Genomic DNA, 19,392 nt, shown 5'->3' with positions numbered 1-19,392 from the left:
TAAAAGTAGGACAGTTGTTTAAGAAAATCACAGGCAAATTACCAGACTATCAGTTGATAAGTAACTTCCTTATTTCCATCTACCCTGATATATACCGCTTATAAAAAACTGGGAGATAAAAAGGCCCTTTTAATATTGTTGTTTTTTAAGAAGTTATATGTTGCTAAAACAATTCAACGTCCACACTTGCTAGTATTTTTATATGAATTGCCAATATTTGTTTTTAAGACCCGTTCAGGAAAATTGGTCTTTTAAGAAAAGATTTATTGAAAAATTTGTCAAATTAAAATTAGCTCAAAGCAAGTGGATAGCTGTTCTTACACCAGTTTCCACAGCTGCCCCTAGAACATACATACACTCACCTCAAACAGCATGTAAAGTATTTCTTGTATAGATAATGTCCTAGGTTCCAAACTTACAACTTTAAAAGGCTATGAAGATTTTCATTTCTTGAAAGTTGTTTTCAAAAGAAGCTCCAAAGCATTTCTTACTACTATACCTATTAAGGTAACCCTGATTTCAGGAAGAAAAAAAAAAGAAAAAAGAAAGAAAGGAGGAGAACTGAATTTGACTGAGGCACACGCTAAGCAGGATTGTCATCATATGAGACATTTTACATGGAGACTGTGAATTACTGGAAATCTTACAGACTGATTTTCAATACTTTTTCCCTTTTTAAGGGTTGGCAATATAGCATGTGCCAGAGGTAAAACATGCAATGAACTATAAAATTTCACAAATAACTTAGTTGATAAGGTAAGCATACACAGGGATCCCTCTGCCAAATGGAAATGAAATACCTGTCCAGTGAATTACAGGAAGTATCCAATAGGTTTATGATATATTATTCCAAGCAAAAGCTCACTTAGTTTAGACATTTTCATCTTTAAAGTAGAACATATTCAGTTGTTTTAAGTTCATGCTGTTTTACTACCAACAAACAAAAATCTCCCAAACAGAGGCATACAGAAACAAGGTCAAAGAGGACTTTTGTCTTTTTCTGTGAAGGCAGACCTTCAAAAACACAAGCAGCTGCAGTGTCTTTGCAAAGTAAATTAACATTATGCTGTTTCCCCCATCAGAATGCAGAGAGTTCAGAAAACTACGAAAGGTTGGTCCAAAATCATCATCTAACCAAAAGATCCATCCAAAGCATCACTGTCGTCATGATTACTACACTTCTGAATGTAGCAACAGACCATACCAGAACCAACATTTCAAACTCATTATCTGTGCTTGGGATTTTGAGCAAAAAAGTCATGGTGGCAGTGTTCTAAATCAAAACTTACTGAAATGCTTAGAAAAGGGACAGGAGTTAGAAAAGTCTCTTCATCATCAGATTGCTTTGTGGAAGTAAGGAATTCCTGAAGCTTAAAAAAAAAATCCATTTCCTCTATACAAATATACATGTGCACAAACACGAATGTGCCTAAATAATGGTATTTTTGAACCAGTAAAAGCCTATGTAAGTAAAAATTCACTCTACAAGCTCTTTGTTGTTAATGTATTTTTAAAACCTGTTACTAACTTTGTTTAGTATTTCTCTTTCCAATATTTCTCACCTGCTCATCCTAGATGCAATAAGGTCCTACATTAAACATTTTCGTTTTAGAAATACTATATTGTAATAGAAACATTAGCTTCTTACTGGTAAGCTCGATGGTCTTTCTTGCTGGATCAGATTCAAGTCTTCGTGGTTAGGCTTTCCTGGGGCCATAGGGGGTTGAGATCTGGTTCCATAGCCTTCCTGAGACATATCCTGCAAAAACAGTTGCAATGGCATTACTAACCAGATTCAGCAGCTGCTGTTAAAACCACATCTCAGAAAGCTGAAGATACAACTGAGAACTGATCTTTTTCTCAAATCAGAAGTTTTTATTAGTTAAATCTTCTGGATCGACGTATCAGGCCCACACAGGTATGACTTGCACTGTTCATAAAGAACTCCAAACAGCACAGTGACATGGCTACAAGAAGCAGGGAAACATACCACTGTAACACAGACAGACAGACTAAGGAAAAATAAAGCTGTTAAATAAATGACCTCCTTTTATTGTAAAAGAGTAGCAAACACAAAGTGGTCAAAACATTTATCAAATGCTTAGATATATTATCAAGCCTTTTGTCGAAATACTGAGCCAGGTGGAAGAACCCACCAGACTGGACTTGAAAATAAGACTGTAATCACGCTGTGTAATCAGACTCCAGTAACAACCCTGAATTTCCATCGCCACTACTGACACAACTTTCAAACACAGGCTATCGGATTGGAGCAGAGAAAATGCTCGCTGCATCTCCTTGAAATCTATTGTGTCCCACTGCTTAGAAGAAAAGTATATTTGATCAGAAGTACCCTTCCAAAGCCTCTACCCGCAATCCAGGGATTTTCCTCCCTATACAAGCGTAAGCAATCTTACGTAAAATGTCCTGACACAACCCCCACCACACAGGAGCTTGGGGTGTGCGTTGGGGGAGACGCCGAAACTGCCTTCCCTCCCCTCCGATGTATCCCAAAACACAAACTTTACGTTTATAGATACTTGCCCATTGCAAAGCCCTGGGGTCAGGCTTCACTTTTGCTACTATACTTCACATTAGGAGCTTCTACCCTAACTTCTTCAAGGAAAACAACAGAAAGTGAAATACCTACGTTAGCATGCATAACTGGCAGGGAAAGTGGAAGAACCAGTTTCTGACTGTTAGAAAAGATACTACACCTCAGAAGTTCTTCTTTGCTGTTTTTTTCAGTTGTTAATTCTCTTTCCACCACCACCACCCCCTTTTGCAAAAGCACCTACAAGTTTAATTTGCCCCAGCCATCCTCACACTTTCAGTTTTGATAAGCAACCACTGTAAGCGAGCGGGCATTTTTGGTGCGAGCGGATACAGCAAGCTCCCTGCCCCTCCTCCCGCAGGCTCGGAAACCTGCGGTGCTGCTGAGAAGGGCCCGGTCTTGCACTCAAGCGCCCGTATCAACCGATGTTATTGCCCATATACCGACTCCGCAAACCAGCTGCTTTGCGGCGCAGTGAAGCTTTCCGTCTCTGCTTTAGCACCGTGCTCTCTCTCTCTCAAGAGAGAGAGAGAGAAATTTGTCAACCACCACACCGTTTCCCTCCGGCCACTTGCATCGCTTTGGACTCTCCTGAGTTGTTTTTGAACGGGTAGAGAAAATTCAGCGCGGCTGATAAAACCGAGCCCAGCCAAGCCGGGACGATGCAAGTCCCCCGATAAACGGGCCTACGGGGAAGCCTGTGCCAAGCGAAGCCAAGGAGCACTGAAAAGGGCAGCACTTCAGCGCGGCTACCAGCAGAGGGTAACAATTCGGCTTAAGGGTGACAAAGGCTGATGGCTGAATGATTATTATCCCCTGTGACCCCCCTTCCTGCCCCCCCGGCCAGATTTCCACTTGTCACACAGCTCTCCTGCTGCGCACACCAGCAGGTTCCTGTGGATTAACAGGGAGGTTTAAAATCAACAAATGGCACAAGGCCGCCATTCAGCAGCCTTCACCCTCTTACAAAGGAGCAGAAAGGTGCAGGACAGCTGCACAATAGGCAAACAAATGAGCAACCCTCTGCTTTCTTTTTATTTAAAAACACACACGCACACTCGTGCGCATGCACACCATTTGCTGTCACTGCGCAGACATCTATAATAAACGAGCAACTGTAGATCTGAACTTCTAGTTCAGCATTCTGTTCACTAAACTAATTAAAAAATAAATAAATAAAAAAAACAAACCAAACAAGAACCACTTGTTAAAACAAAACAAAACAAATACCAAACGTGGTGGAGAATGATAAATGGAATATTCAATTTCGGAAACATCATTTTAGGAACACAATTATTCCTTTTTCCAAACAAACACTGCAGGATTAGGACATTTTTCCTGGGAAGAAAACACGTTTCATATTTTGAAAATGCAACAGCCGTTAATCCCTTACAAAGCACCAAGCATGACTGTTCCCACATGTTTGCAAGATTTTATTTGAAAGTTCTTTCCCTACGGAAGCTTCAGGGGGAAGAGGAGGGGGATGACAGCAAGCTTTTCCAGGAGAAATACTGCATGTTGAACAGAATTTCCTTTTAGCTGAGCGTATGAAGACTACAAATGCAACGTCTTCCCACATACTGAAGAGCACACGTAAAACCTGGAGGTGACATCCTTTGTCATTTTAGATGCACATTTTACATACAGCCCTCTTTTTGGACGACGGAGAAATCAAATCCATTTGCTCAATCCTGGCTTTGGTTTGGAAACAAGTCCTGCAGACATCCGTGACATTTATGAGGTGGATACCTGTGCACGCCAAACAGGACTGAGACCACATACTCTTTCTCATAGGTGCTGTAAAGCCATTAGGACACTTTGATCTCCAGGAACTTGGAAAGTGGCTCTTTAGAAGTGAAAGGATCGTTTTGCTCTTTGTAACTTTCAGGCACGGGAATCTCCCAGATGAAATATGTATGAGGTTGAGTGCGTGTAATTTAATGCATTTGGACATATGTACTGTCCAATAAAAACAATTCGTTTATATAATAAATACAATAATGATTAAATAATAGCATATTTCACCAAGAGGTTGGCTTCATAAGCAAAAATAGGGCTTAATATCACCTCTCACTGAAAAAGAGGAGAGGAAATACCTACTGTCTTTCTCCAGTTCTTCTATTTGTGTTAGATTTTTTTCTTTAACATAGAGCATGTTAAAGAATAGACAGAACAGATTTTGAAAGATAAGTAAGACATATGGAAAGACATATTAGAGCAAAGTGTATGCCACTGAAAAAAAAAATACATGGAGCTGGCAATTCTCACTTTTGATTTTGAAAGTTCCTTATTCTTTCTAGCATCTAGGAATGGATTTATCAGGATTTTTATGAAGAGAGAGAAGGTACCACATGTTGTGCTACAGTTATGGCTGAGATGTCTCCCACTCATATTGGGGCTAAAACTTCTCAAGGGAAAAAGTTTTAAAATCTTTTCAAAATTTTTTTCCCTTTAACTTCCAATATCTTATCCATCTATGCCATCAGCTTTCAAAGGAAAGCTTATTATTATTTATTGTTTATGAATCACAGTAAAATCTTCCTCCAATAAAAGACAACTATGGGTGTATGAAAGAGAGAAATCCAGGGTTTTATAAACAGAAGGCTAAGAGTTTCCACTCAGAACTTCCTAACTTGGCATACATCCAATCATATCATAGCTGTTATAGCACGACTGTCAACAAAGTTGTAAAATAACTAAAAGGAGGGTTTTCCCATCAGATTTAAGAAAAGGCATTTCGACAAATAATCAGCAAGTCATAAACAGGTGCTGAAAAATAGCTGAGGTTCAGATTGTTTTCAAAAAAATTATACTGTAAAACAGCTAGACAAAAATAAATGGAGTATGCCTACATATAAGCAGCCTAAAACTTGTATATTTGGATTTGCTGTTCAGAAGGCAATCAATATGCAATTATTGTATTTAGGTAATAATGATAACCAATTGCTTATCATTCACAAAACCAAGATTGATTTTTATTTACATCCTGTTCACATACATTTTTAGCTAGTTCTGCAAATTGTGGCATACATCGCTTAAATCTTGTGTAGGCTGCAAAGTATGGGAGGAAATGGAAGGATACATTCTTCCCTCTTATTTGGTGTTATTATATTAATTTTACCAATTTACAAAGTCTATAATGCTATCATTCCAAGACTGAAAGATATTTATTCCATAACACAGCAGTGTGGGATCTCACTAAGACAAAGGTTTTGAAACACAAATTGAGCCAATATAACAGTCTGCAAGAAAGTTGAAGATTCCTCCCTCCCGCAATTCTTGCAGTCAGACACTCCCCTCCTCTCTCCACCCCCCCCCTTTTTGTGCTGGCTCTTTCAGTTATTAGACCCCTCTGCAAAATGGTACAACTTAAAATTTGCCAGAAGACTAACCCTCTTCCCTAGCTTTCTTATGGATTATTGAACAATATTACTTAATGGAAGGGTTCAGTGAGCAAAAGGCAAAAACCCCTTCCTCCTTCCAGGGAAGGCAGCCACCAGACAGGCTTAGCCAAACAGTGGTCCAAGCTGATGACACTGCAACCACTCTGGAGCAGGGACAGGTAGGGAGTCTTTTACCTTTTGACATGCAAAGTTAATCGGTGTCGCACTTTCATTATCTAACTGAATGTAGCTTAAAACAGGTAAGTCTGTCCACATCTACATGCTCTCTGCAGAACTAGATGAATTTAGCACTGACAATGCTCAAAATAATATAGAAGAAATACACGCTTGTTAAAAGTTCTGCTGAAGAAGATAAGATCTAATTATGAAATAGTTTAAATTATTTTCAACAGAAAAAGAAAGCATGGTGAAATCATTAATGTCTGGGGGAAACCACATTTAAAGAAGGGCTGGGTGAGAAATATCATTAAGGCTTCATCCACTTCTACTGCAGCATATTTCAGGGGGATAGCATGGCCACCCAGGAAGATAAGTACTACAATGGCTACATAGAAGAAAAATCATTTATGAAAGCATCATACTATAATTTGAAAAACTCATTAAAAACTATGTTAGTATCTTTGATTTAGTTGGTTGATCCTTAGAAGACTTTAAGTTTGAGAGCAGTGACTTCTATAGCAGTGTGACAACAGTAAAATTTGAAACAGACTTTTATTTTCCCCCCAGACCACTTCAGAATGGAGCTCAGCACTCAGTAAAACAGCCGAGAGGAACACACAACCCTACAAGCAAGATTATTTCACTCATCTCAGAAAGGATACTATGAAGAGAAAGACAGCAAGTGATATGCTAGTGGCTATACAAAAACCTTCCCTGTTATCACTTACAAAGTAACTGTTCATTCTGCATAGGAAAACACATAGGTACATATGCACATTCTGCATAGGTAAACACATACCAATACACAAAAACTAAACTAAAAATGCTACTTACTAGAAATGGTAGTACATCCCTATACAGCCAACTCCTACCCTGACCCTAACATGTCACCACCCAAGCTTGCATGCTCTTTGACAGTAGAAGACAGACACAGACATCCTGTTAGCAGAGTATTGCAGGTAAGGCTGCACTCAGAGGAAAATGATATGCCTGAGGGCATAACTAATAATCCCCTCCAACACGCAAGTCTGTATTTAGGTGACAAAGTGAATAACCCCTGCTGATACACAGACTGTGTAGATCATTTTAAGCCAACACCCTGCCACCACCACAAAAACCTGAACGGAGACAAGGAGCGTGGTTATCCTGAGGGACAGTCACAGTAGGACCCTGGCATCTACTGCAATATGCTGATGTTGTTTGCTTCAGTGGGGACAGCCAACAGTTACTGCCCTTCCTTTAGGCGGTTATCATTTCCCACAGTTGAACCAGGGCAGGATTGTAGTGCCCTCAGAAACAAGGGTGATACAGTCAGGTCTTCAGCTTACCTAGTTGATTCAGTCTTCACTCAGGTGCTAGAGGGATTCAAAAGCTTCAGAGAAGTGCCAGAGAGAAAAAGGTCCTTTTCTTTTCCAGTTAATTCATTGAGAAATCATGTCTAATACCTCAGAGAGAAATCCTACCAGGCATCTGGAGAAATGCGGACAACTCGCCAGTCTGGATGTCTCATTGGTACAAAGACATTTTATCTTCTTCTTCAAAGAAATGCTTTCCCTCCCAAGATTGCTGTGGCTTTATTGTAACAACTTACCATTTCCTAGATCTCCTTTTCAAGCTAATTCAAATAAACGACCACAATGGGAACACCATTTTCTGCTTTTAAGATCCCAATTATCACAGAATGACCACTAGGTTAAGTCTCCAAACACATAAGAAGAAGGGAAAAATATACTTGTAGCAGTTAGCAGCTGATGCAAAAGATAATCTGTCTAATGACTTCCTGGAAGTTTGGACTGCTTATGGACTGAGCCCCAGTAATATATTTGCTTTCCTAAGATAACTATCTAACTTTGGAAAGTTTTTCCCCCATAAAGCTCACTGAAAGTGCTCTAAACGCAGACTGGATCAAAAAAGCTTCCCACATCTTACAGGAAGAACGTTATTGGTTTGGACAGAGTAGCTCTTACACATGTATCAGGTAGTCTGAGACAAGTAACTAGAAAGATAGGTCTTTTTTCCTAAACACTCCAATCCATTTTTACATATATCTTACCTACGTGGCCTCGAGGAGCCCTGTTAAGCTAGTGATGCAGGAAGTGGTTAAAAATGAAATCATTCTATGAAATTCTTATTTTGCTATTCTTTTTCCTTCCTTTCAGCAATTGCACTCTATGGATCACAGAGCATAAGAATAGCAGATTTAAACTGAAACAAGACATCTCTTCTAGCTTTCTTCTCACATATTTGTAACATTCCAGGTGGAAAAAAAATGCCTAAGTTATATTCATATGGCAGTGTGAGCGGTTGGCATTACACAGTATGATAAACAGCTGTCAATTCTTAATTTACAGGTAACCCCCCTGAAAAGTACAGATTTTCCCTTTGTCCTATAGATATAAAGCTTCAGTGTGAACGAAGAGACAAGAAAGAACTTGGAAGATGTAATCTGAGAAATATAAATATAATTCGGAAATAAGTGGTAAAGTAAGCATTTTATTTTCATGAATTTTCCCATGTTTAGAGAGCTTTTTGGACTTTTCCTAAAAAACCCTAGAAGGCTGGGCAGTTCAACCACACTTTCATTTTCTACACCCACTCCTTCCTTTCCCTGCCCATCCTTTAACAGACAAAGCTATATTAAAAAAAAAAAAAAAAGTGCTGGCAGTTTTGTGTGTTCTAACTTCATATTCATCTGGGGCAAAAGACCACAATAATGTGACGATTTACATATTTCACGTCATCCTGCATCCTGCCCTGTTAAACTGGTCCTTCCTAAAACTCTCGGAGGAGTAATTCTCTCCATCATACCTGAGATTCAAAGCTGGGCTGTAAATTCCAGAATAGCACGGCACCCCCAAATCAGGAGCTAAAAACAATAAAGCATGCGAGAGCGCCAGGATTTAAAACCTGCCGTTTTGGAAACTCTGCTGCCACGTAAGTAGGGGGTTGGCGGGGCCGGGCGCCCCAGCCCGCAGGACGTGCTGCTCAGCCTGCCTGCTCGCGCCGAGGCACCTCTCCGAGCAGAAGGCTCACGCGGAAACGAGGTCAGAGCAGTGCCCGGAGCTTAGAGCAGAGCTCAAACCCTGAAGCCAGCTTACAGAATAAAGCAAAAAGCTGCACTAAGAGCAGCTGCTACCTCTAGGCTAATCGAGCTAGGTACCCAAGGATACTTCCACACTTGAGACTAGGAAACATTTTTTCAGCATTTTCTTAGGGGTATGTCTTTAACAGTGCTGGAGGGTAAAGCCAGGACTTCATCTAAAGGCTCATGAAAACCTCCGACTCCGTAAGGAAGGCTTAGAAGAAAGCCAGAGCATCATTGAGGTAAAACAAAAAGCTGGGAGAGTGGCAAGTTCCTCCCAGTCCCCTGCTCCTTATGTTACAGACACTATATTATGTTACAGACAACATTTATATCACAGCCCAGGGACTTATTCCTTAACATTCTACCAAAGTCCCTCTTAAAGAAACGGCTGAAATGAGGCTTACTTATTATTTATCAATAGGAGAATCATAAGAGAAGGCAGTGAAGTTTAGATACAGGAATATCTGCAATAACTTTAGTAAAGAGTTTTCTTCTGAGCTGAAATCTACTGTTTAGTTAGCCTGAATTGTTGGTTGGTAAAAGGGTTATTGGCACGTTACAGTTACTGGAGAAGTACTGGCTACTGAAGGAAGATGATAAGCTGCGTATTAGCCCCTCTTTCTGCACAGACTGTGAAGCCACAGAATATCTGTGTAACAATCTTTTAATCCAGCCACCACGTGGAACAATATGTTTGTGCAGTGAGAGTGGAAAGAGAACAGTAATTTACAGAAGGAAGCACCCAGCAGCAGCAGAAGTTCAGTGGGCTGCACAAAATAACAGTTTAAACAAAAGCAGCAAATCATTTCTTAAATCCTTGAGGTAGAAAAGTCTTCGCCATCACCACAACCACAATTCTTCAAAAGAAAGCATTTCCAATTGGGCTAGTGTCAGGAGGGATGGAAGGAGGAGGGCGGAAAACAAGTGAGAGAAGTGATGAAAGCTCCTAACTCTTTGGGACCAGACCACTGATTGCTCTCTAATACCCCAAAGAAGAAATGGTGACAGTCACTAGAAGCTGGTAAAGGATTGCTAGGTAATAAAGTAGCAGTAAACTTCCCTTTCCTGTGCAGATGAAAAAGCATGATCTTTGTGAATGCTGTAGGCAGAGACATAAAAAACATAGTTTACAGTTGCTTAATTTTCTACCTAAAAACACGCATGAGGAAGACGGGTTTTAGGCGGGTATTTGGTAATCAGGGAGAAGTGAGAGGAGGAAATGAAGAGAGGCTGCGCTCTCCCATAGCTTGATTTATTGAGGGATGGCTCACAAAGAGCAGCAGTTATTCTTCTCTCTCCCACAACAAAAACTTCTAGTACTTTTGTCAACATATAAAGGTAAACTTGACTATGAAGTGGTATCTTATTCATCTTGATTTGCTATTACACTCTTTGGTATTTATATCTGATTGCAACAATTAAAAAAACTCTGCAAGATTTCTGATGCACACTCAGAAATATATTTTAAATCCTACTATGGTAAGATAGAAATGCAATAAAAGGAAAATACTGGAAAGGATAATGAATATACAAAAAAACAGAGAGACCGACCTATATTTACATTATACATTGTCTTAACAACAAAATAACAGATCAAAATACAAAAAAAACCTAAATAAGCATTCACTGAACATCTTCAATTAAAGAAAATACGAGCAGCAAACAATACAGTAGTAAATTTTATGCCAGAAGATATTAACTAACTCTTATATTCCTCATGTCTAGGGGATAGATATACAGTGTGTACTAATTTAAAGGCTATAAGAGAATATTGTTGCATTGCAACTAGCCAGAAGGTGTAATTTACAAGACCACTAAAACCTGGAATATTTACTGTACATGTAGAACTTAAAGAAAAAAAAAACATTTATTAATATTTTTCACACTTTCATCACTTAATTCATACTTCTATTAGCGTTTCTTTTTTTAAAAAATACGATTTGTGTATTTATATCTTGAAATATTTCTGCAGAAACTTTGTCCATGTCCAGCCAGACTAATGAATCATTAAGTAAATACCTATTATATGAGCAGGTATCTTTTGGAAAACTCATTCCGTTAAACTTACTTATTGGTGATTTTCAAAAGTACAGATAAAATTATTTCTGGGATATTAATTTTGCTCTCAAAATAAAAATAAAACAAAACTATTGAGTTAATAAGGTGAGTGGTAAGAGGAGCAACAATTATTATGATTACTAAGCACCTAAAACAAAATAGTTTTTATCAGCCTGCATTCCAATAGTTTTAGTATCATGTTAATTAATAGACTCCTGTGCCAATATCTAAATGCCAAGCAATTAATGGCACTGAACTATAAATGGCTTTCTCTTTGCTCATGTAGGGTTATCTTACAAAGCAAATGCAATTCTATCACTTCAGTGATTTAATGCAGGCTTTGCGAGGTTAATATTCCCGAGTAGCTGCAGAATAAAGAACTGTTTTAATTAACCTTCTATGATTTAAATAGTGAGAGAAATCAGAATTTAGAAACATGAAATAATAATACCACTGCAACAACGAGAACAATAACAACACTTTGTAGATCAAAGTCAAAATACTGATTTGAGAACTTTGTTTTCTTTTGAGAAATAAACTTAATCTAAATGCGCGTATATATTTTACTACATTTTGAAACTCACAAACAAGACCTTTCTCTAAGCCTAACACACTAAATCCATGACAGATTTTTTATAGGTTTTGTAGTTAAGATGAAAAATGTTTCCTTTCAGGATTATTTACTTAAAAATACTGAAGTTTTTAGATTAAGTACAGCTTCCCCATCCCTGCACTCCAATACTTAGCAAAAAACAGATTTCTGTTAAGGAAGTAGGATGTTGTCTGCTGAATTTGACAACAGGTGAATAACTGTCCACTTAAGAATATAGGGATGAACAGTAGTTAGACTTCCCTTCTCTCCCCAGACTGTATTTTCTCTCTTCCCAGTTTAGCAAAATCCTCACAGTAAGGAGGTTCATGTTGTCCTCATAATACTATATACTAACTTAGTTTTAGTACATAGACTCCTAATCACAGTTAAGGCTTTGCTGCTTTGCTCTTCTTACACACAAAAATTGCTATGTGTGTCATCTAGGTTTAGACTGATACAAAAATATGGAATAAAAATTAAACTAAAAATCAGTAGGATAGGGGTTGTGGTAAACATTCCTGCCAAACAGGTTTGCAGTGTGCTCTGACCACTCTTCTCTGACTACCCAGCTAGATACAATCAAACCCTCACTTGAAGGAGGTGCCTGAAGAGTTGCACCAACTACTTGCTCAGGAGAAGAAAGTCAAGCTGTAAAATTGCTCCTGCAAACAGAAAATGGAAAGGCCTGCTTTCAGCAGAAAACCATTATTAGCTGAGCAGAGTATAGATAGATATCGACTGGAAAAACATTTCAAAACCGTAACTAAGGAACTTTAAATGGAAAGTGATACAGAATTGTTAAAAATACAGAAGCAAACACAAACAAATTACTTTCATTGACAGGGTTTTTGGAAGCTTATAAACAGAGGAATACAGAATTTTGTTACATTTTATAAAAAAAAAAACAGTAGTACCACTTTGTATTACAAAATACTTCACCCTTCCCAAAATTACCACTTAGTATATCCAAGTTACTACAGAGATACATACATATGGGGGGGGAAATGATACACACTAACAGGTAAAAGGTTTCAAATGCAATAAATAGGAGTTTTTCTTCCATTGGGCTAAATTATGTCTCTAAATGATCTCTTTAAAATAAAAGGGCCAAGAAAGTCGTCTTGAAGTCTAAAAGCAGTCTTTTGATTTTCGCCATCATGCCTTCAGCAAATACAAGCCTACACTGCCTCAGTGCTGGTAATGCTGCTTCATGGTATGTCCTCAATTTTCCCTCTGTGCTAGCTTTGAGTTTACAGGAAATTATCCTTGTTCTCTGCCTGCACCTATTCCTTCTGTTACTTGATTCTGGAAGACAGCACTCCAAGTCTGACAAGCTAACACCTATCATGATCTTCTTATAAGTACAGATATAAATTATTGAGGGGAGGGGGAAAATAAAAAAGGAAGGTTTGACATTTACTGGAATGATATAAACAATGCTGAACAAACAGAAGTATTTCCCAAATGGACAATAATCAGTAATTCTCATTACTGGGAGAAGATGTAGCACAACAGGAGTCACAGTTTCACTGAACTCCTGAGTTGATTAAGCAACCTTAACTAGGAAAACAAATAGTCATGCGCTTAACGTTATTTGCTATTATAGCAGCTCATCACACTTATGAACTAACAGCTTAAAAAAGCAGAAATCTGACTAACTGGCAAAGACTCCAATACATGAACCTGCAGAGGTTGAAACCAATTTGCTCTTCCTGAAGATATTATGCCCTTAACATTACGCCTTAAGAAAAACTAAGAAAGGGTAAGTTAATTTCATGCACGAGTATGGTTCCTAAATATTTAAACTGTTTTTCTTTTGTTTTTAAATCACTTCAGCTGGTAAGGTAAATGTCAGGTGAGGTGACAACTTTTACCGATGCTGGTCACTGGTGGCTTACCAAGAAGCCAAAATTAAAGCAATGACGAGCGAATTTGGAAGTCAGTTGCTGAAAGCCTGTTCTCCCTCCCTCCTGTCCCCAAATCTATTCAAGTTTTATTACAGATACAATTAGCCAAGATTTCATCCTGTTTTTTTGATATCTATCTGATATCTGTGAAGTAGGTTGCCAACAAAAGGTTCAGAGTACCAAAACACCTGTTTTTATAGTTATACTGCTGTTTCCCCTTATCTCTAATTTCACATCCCACAGAAAGGAGGCTGGAAAAGCTGGCAGATGTACACCTGGCAGGTGTACCCCTGCATGAGAATTTTCACCCAGCCACTTACTTGTCAGACACTTTTCTGCTCACTATGTACAAGCAGGTCTGATTTGCAAAAAACAGCCTACAAATATACAACAGAAGCAGAAGTAGGAACTTGTGCTAATCCTCTCAATTTGGGTTGAAAAATTTAAAGGAACCACTTATTTCTCTCCTGTACCTCTTTACTTTAGAAGGAAAATAATTACTCCTAAGCTAAAAATAAGCCCAGCCTTTCAAGACGCTGGGAATACACATCGGGCACCAGACACCTGTGCTGCTGAGACAATGAAAGCCATGAAGGATTTATGGTCCACAACAAGCAGTGGTGTCAGTCATTGTTGATAATGACAGGCAACAATTTATTCTAAACATTAATTTTGATTATGAGTTCTCCTATAATGGTAACAGCCAACTTTCACAAAGGATGCTTTCCTATATTCCTGACAGCAAAGTGTCAGATTAATACACTGGCTTGTTCTTTCCTAGATTTCCTATGGTTCATAATACTACAAATATTAAGCACAACCATTCATCTAGTGGTGGGGGACTGCAAACACAGGAGTGAAGAGGACAGAAGAACAAATGCTTTTTATTGCAACTTTAAGCCACAGGCTGCTATATGGTACTCGAAAGACTACATACCTCCTGAAAAAAGTTTTACTTAAATTGAGCAGAATCTGAGACCCAACTATGGAACAGCTGACTGCTAATTCTGTATCAGTTTCTAGAAACTTGAGTGTGAAGATTTTATGAAAAGGAATTGTGGTGAGGCACAAAACTTGAATCTGGACTCATTGAGGGTGATCTGCATAACTTCGTAATGAATTTGAAATTTGCATGTAACAGACACATTCCTAACTTACAACAGCATCACTGGCTTGTGTCACACCCCAGACCCACCTGACAACAGTAATTAACTTACACAGGTTGCGTACTGCACTGTTACAGGAACTTCAGCAGCTCACGTGTTACAAAACAAAACTTCATCCTCATGGTACCAAAATCACTTCAGTAATTCAATGAGGTTTTGTCACAATACAATTTGTGCTGTTTTCATGACAGTCATACAGCTTGGACATGAAAACAGATTAATCATACTTTGTTCACATTTTGAAAGACCATTTCAAATGGGATAATATTTTATTTGTCCTACGTTGCATTGACTCAACAGCAGGAGCAGATACCTGCATAAGAACACTCACATAATAACCCAAGACTTGTGACTGAGACTCAAACTACCAGTTCAGGAATAAACCTGAAATTTAAGGTCTGCATTGATCCCAGAACAGAACTGAATCAATTTCCCCCAGCTGCTAGCGTAAAATAAACATTTTACTAAAAACAACTGGCTTCTAGTGGAAACCTGTCCAATGCAGACCCTCTTAGCTTGCTAAAGCCCTTCAAAGCAGCCTCACAGGACAGGCGCCCCCCTCCTTCCCCTTCCCTCGGCCCCACACGTGTGGGCTCTTTGCACCAGGCTGCTCTCCTCTTCCGCAGGCACCAGCGGTGTGACCTGTTTGCACTGGAGGCTTCTCACACCGCAGGCCTGAACAGGAAGAGATGGCCATATACAGCTTTGATTCCTGCCCTCCCACTGCGGTAGGTTGTTGCTGCACGCTTGCTGCTAGACGGACACTGAGCCGCAGGGCGGGCACTACGCGCTTGGCCGGTCCCACTCCTCTTTCCTCCGGTGCCGGGCTGGGGCAGCTGGAGAGAGGCTCCAGCGCCTCGCAGGAGCGGAGCCGGCCCTGCACCCGCAGGCGGAGGAACAGGGGCCGACAGCCTCGCCGCGCAGCCCCTTCCCACCTTGCCGGCCACACCAGCTTCCTAGTTTGGATGCCCTTCTATTAGGGCTCCTTACTGGCCCGAACTGAATTCAGGCCCTTGCCCCACTCTGGAAAAAAAAAAAAAGACTAGTCATTCAGGGCAATTCAGATTGGGGGGGAAAAAAAATAAAGATCTCACCAAAATCAGCAGGTGTTATCTATACAAGCGGGAAAAACAAGGTTTTGGCGAGCTTTTTAAATGTTTTAATAAAACCTAGTAGAGAGGAGGTTTTGTTTGTTTGCTTGTTTATACAACATTTTCTCCTTTTAAATAAAAGGAGACTAAACGCTGAGCCTGAGTTATCTGACTGTTCCTTTAAGGCATTTACAGAAATCACAGTAACCGCAAGTGGATAGTTTAAAAATACATACTCACAGCCTCTTCATGCACAATGTTAACCATAAAGACTAATGTCCTACCTTGAGGATCTGCCATACTTTTTTACCCCCTTTTAATCTCAGGCCTGCATGTGAGAAAAGGGATCAGCATAATCCCACTCTATTCTGAAATCTTATAAGCAAAAAGCTTCCAGGAGTACTTTAAACAAGAGATGACTTCAGGATAACAATAACAGGTGCAGAATAAAATCACTGTTTTTGTTTAAATAAGAGTGCAACCATAATTATTTTGTGGATCCGTTTCATCTGTCAAAAAAGTGGTATAGTCCCAACTCATAAAAATAACACATTAAACCTCAAAGGCATGATCCTCTCTCGATACATATGAACACATGCTACATAAAACAAGAAAATATATAAACACGGCTGTTTAAAAGCCAGTTGGAAAGCATAAGAATCCAAAATATACATCACACTATCTTAACAAAATAATGTTTAATGATGACAGTTTAAGTTTGCAATTACATGACATTCTTGAGCAAAATATCACTTCTACTTATGGCAAAAGATTTAAAACTGCAGAAACAACTGAAGCATTTATTCATTTATATGCCATTTCAAGATGAAAAACCCTGCCAAGGGCAATACTGTAGTAGTGAGTGTAGCACATCTTTCTCTCTCTCTCTCTCTCTCTCCCTCCCCCTCTTTCTCTTAAAGAACAGTAAAGTAAAAAAAAAAAAAAGTTTTGTAAAAGAGGAGATGTCTACACTTACTGACAATATCTAACGATCAATGAATTTGCTACTGCAGTAAATTTGCTTAAAACAAAGCTCTTCCTTTAATAGTTTTTACACAGTAGGCTTGTGATAGGAAGAGAGGATGACTGATACTGTCTTACAATACAGCTCTATAATAAACTATGCCAGTATTATTCTCAAATCATCTCTTATGAAGCTCCCTTCCCCTCCCATCACGCAGTCAATTTAACAAAGTTCCAAACAACTTGTAATTCACACATTCAAATAAATTTCACTCTCCCTCTTCTCCTCTATGCTGATTAGAAGAAAAAAGAGTCACAAGTCAGTGGAACAGTGCCACAGATTACTTTATCTGTTTACTTTTATTGACAACATTGCATACTGAGTTCAAGTGAATCCAGGCTAAGGAGCAATGGTTTCACACTTCCATTACATGTGAGAAATCAAGAAGAATACCAATTCCAAGGCACAATATTGAGCATTATATCTGGCTGTAAGAAGCTCTCTCATGTACTTTCTAAAAGAGCAAACCTAAAACATTATCCGTATAAAATATTGTATCACTTTTCTTCTCATAATAAAATACTTCATCTTCACACTACAGGATTCTACATAAAAAGGAAATTGGTGGCAAGGAAAAGTCCATCATCCATCCAGAATAAACACTACTTTTGGCTTGATAATCGCCAAAATAAATACATATACACAAACCTACAAAGGAATTAAGGAAAGGAAGATACAGTAGGGAATAGAAAGCAAATTACTGAGAGGGCTCTTTTTTCCCAACCTGACATCCCTCTTCTCCATTCTGATGTAAAACCAGTTCAATTACATTCACATCACAAAGAATGTAATCATGGAGGTTTATTTACCCTAAAACAGAACATGAAACTTCTCTACTACGTCACAGCTGCTCCCCTGTTACAAGCTAGTTCCGTTTCCCACCCTGCAGGCACGGATTATGACCCACAGAAGCCCGCACAGACCCAGTCAGAAAGGCTGATGAAATTGCACGGGACATGCTCTTACTTACTTAATACAATTTAAGACTAGTTTTTTAGAAAAAGCACACATTTTTCAAGGCTCGTACTGTAAAATGACTGAGCTGAGAAAATGCAATTATGAAACTTTTGGAGGTTTTGTTTTTGCGTTTTCTTTTTTAACAAGAGCAAGGAGAACGAGAACAATCTTAATCGTCTCCTACTGCAGTACCTTCAGTAGCAGATACAGCTTCTGTTTCTCCCTGACCACGAAGTGGAGTAGATATAATTTCTGCTACCTGTTACTAATTGGGAGAGTTTGCGCCACTTATACCTCACTAATCTTTCACAGCAATTGGCATAATTTCTACTTATTTCATTTCTATGAATGCATTCAATATGAACTCGCATTTTAAACTAGAAGCAGCTTTTTGATGTTACTAAAGACCTGGCATGCTGCATAAATATAGCCAAGAATAGAGAAGAGAAAAACCAGCAACTTGCTTCTTTCAAAGCACCTCCCACCTCAGAGTCCAGGAAGCATGTGCCATAAGGCACTGCCTAACATATTTCTGACAGTAAAGAGGGTACAGAATTAGGAAGACTCTATAGCACCTCCGATACAGGCATAGACATTTTGGAGTCAGCTGCATACAGCTAACATGGAGGTGGAATCTTATTTTTCTCAGAACTATGCAAAATTGACACTCTCTCTTAGGTGACTTCAAATAATTCCCATAGCCAGAGAGGCAGACAACCATAGTCAACACTGGGGAAAATAAACCTCATGGAAAAGCTGCAAACATTTGGCCATCATTTGAAGGTTAGGTTCATGAACTGAGTAAACATTCAGTGCCCCTGGAAATTCATCAAATGCAGTTGCCCATTGTAACAGTAAAATAACAGGAATATCCTGCTCAGCTGAATGAATGTATTCCACGTTACTAGCGTACACACCAAAATCAGACTATTTGTCTCTCTTTAGACTGCTGTTTGTTACTCTGAGCAGTACTGTCCGTTTTATTTACACCTCCTTACTGATCTGACTTTATCTGTTGCCACTTTTATTATTTAGACTGTAAACTCTTCCAGGCAAAGACAGTCTTTTTGTTATGTATTCTAGAATAACCGTAAGAATAACGTCCTGATCTCTCATCCTGATCCTGTCCTGACCATGGGTCCCACGAGCTACCTCAGTATTATTGGAGAGCTTTTCTCTCGGATCATAATCCAATCATGCTGTCCAGGAAAAATACTTCTAGTCTACAGTTTTTCCATAATTCTGGCTAGTCAACACGCAGGAAAAAGGTCTTCTGAGGTCAGTTTCTCTTCCTGAGGCCAACATCCTGAAACAATTACCTTTATACACTCCTCAAAGATGCGACAGTTTAATAGTAGGACTTGTTAATAGCAATTTTGGGTGCAAAAAAAAGGC

At 39.0% G+C, this 19,392-nt stretch overlaps 1 protein-coding gene across 1 annotated transcript in view; it reads right to left on the bottom strand.

Annotated features, from left to right (window-relative positions):
* ARID1B (AT-rich interaction domain 1B) overlaps positions 1-19,392 on the bottom strand; it is a 338,300-nt gene that overhangs the window by 232,877 nt on the left and 86,031 nt on the right. The window contains 1 exon segment of the mRNA XM_062572412.1: positions 1,649-1,759. Coding sequence (XP_062428396.1) covers positions 1,649-1,759 — 111 coding nt within the window.

Source organism: Rhea pennata, chromosome 3 (assembly GCF_028389875.1).
Source record: "Rhea pennata isolate bPtePen1 chromosome 3, bPtePen1.pri, whole genome shotgun sequence".
NCBI classification, from domain to species: Eukaryota; Metazoa; Chordata; class Aves; order Rheiformes; family Rheidae; genus Rhea; species Rhea pennata.
Note: the sequence above shows the minus strand (reverse complement) of the source record. Positions and strands in the feature narration are given on the sequence as shown.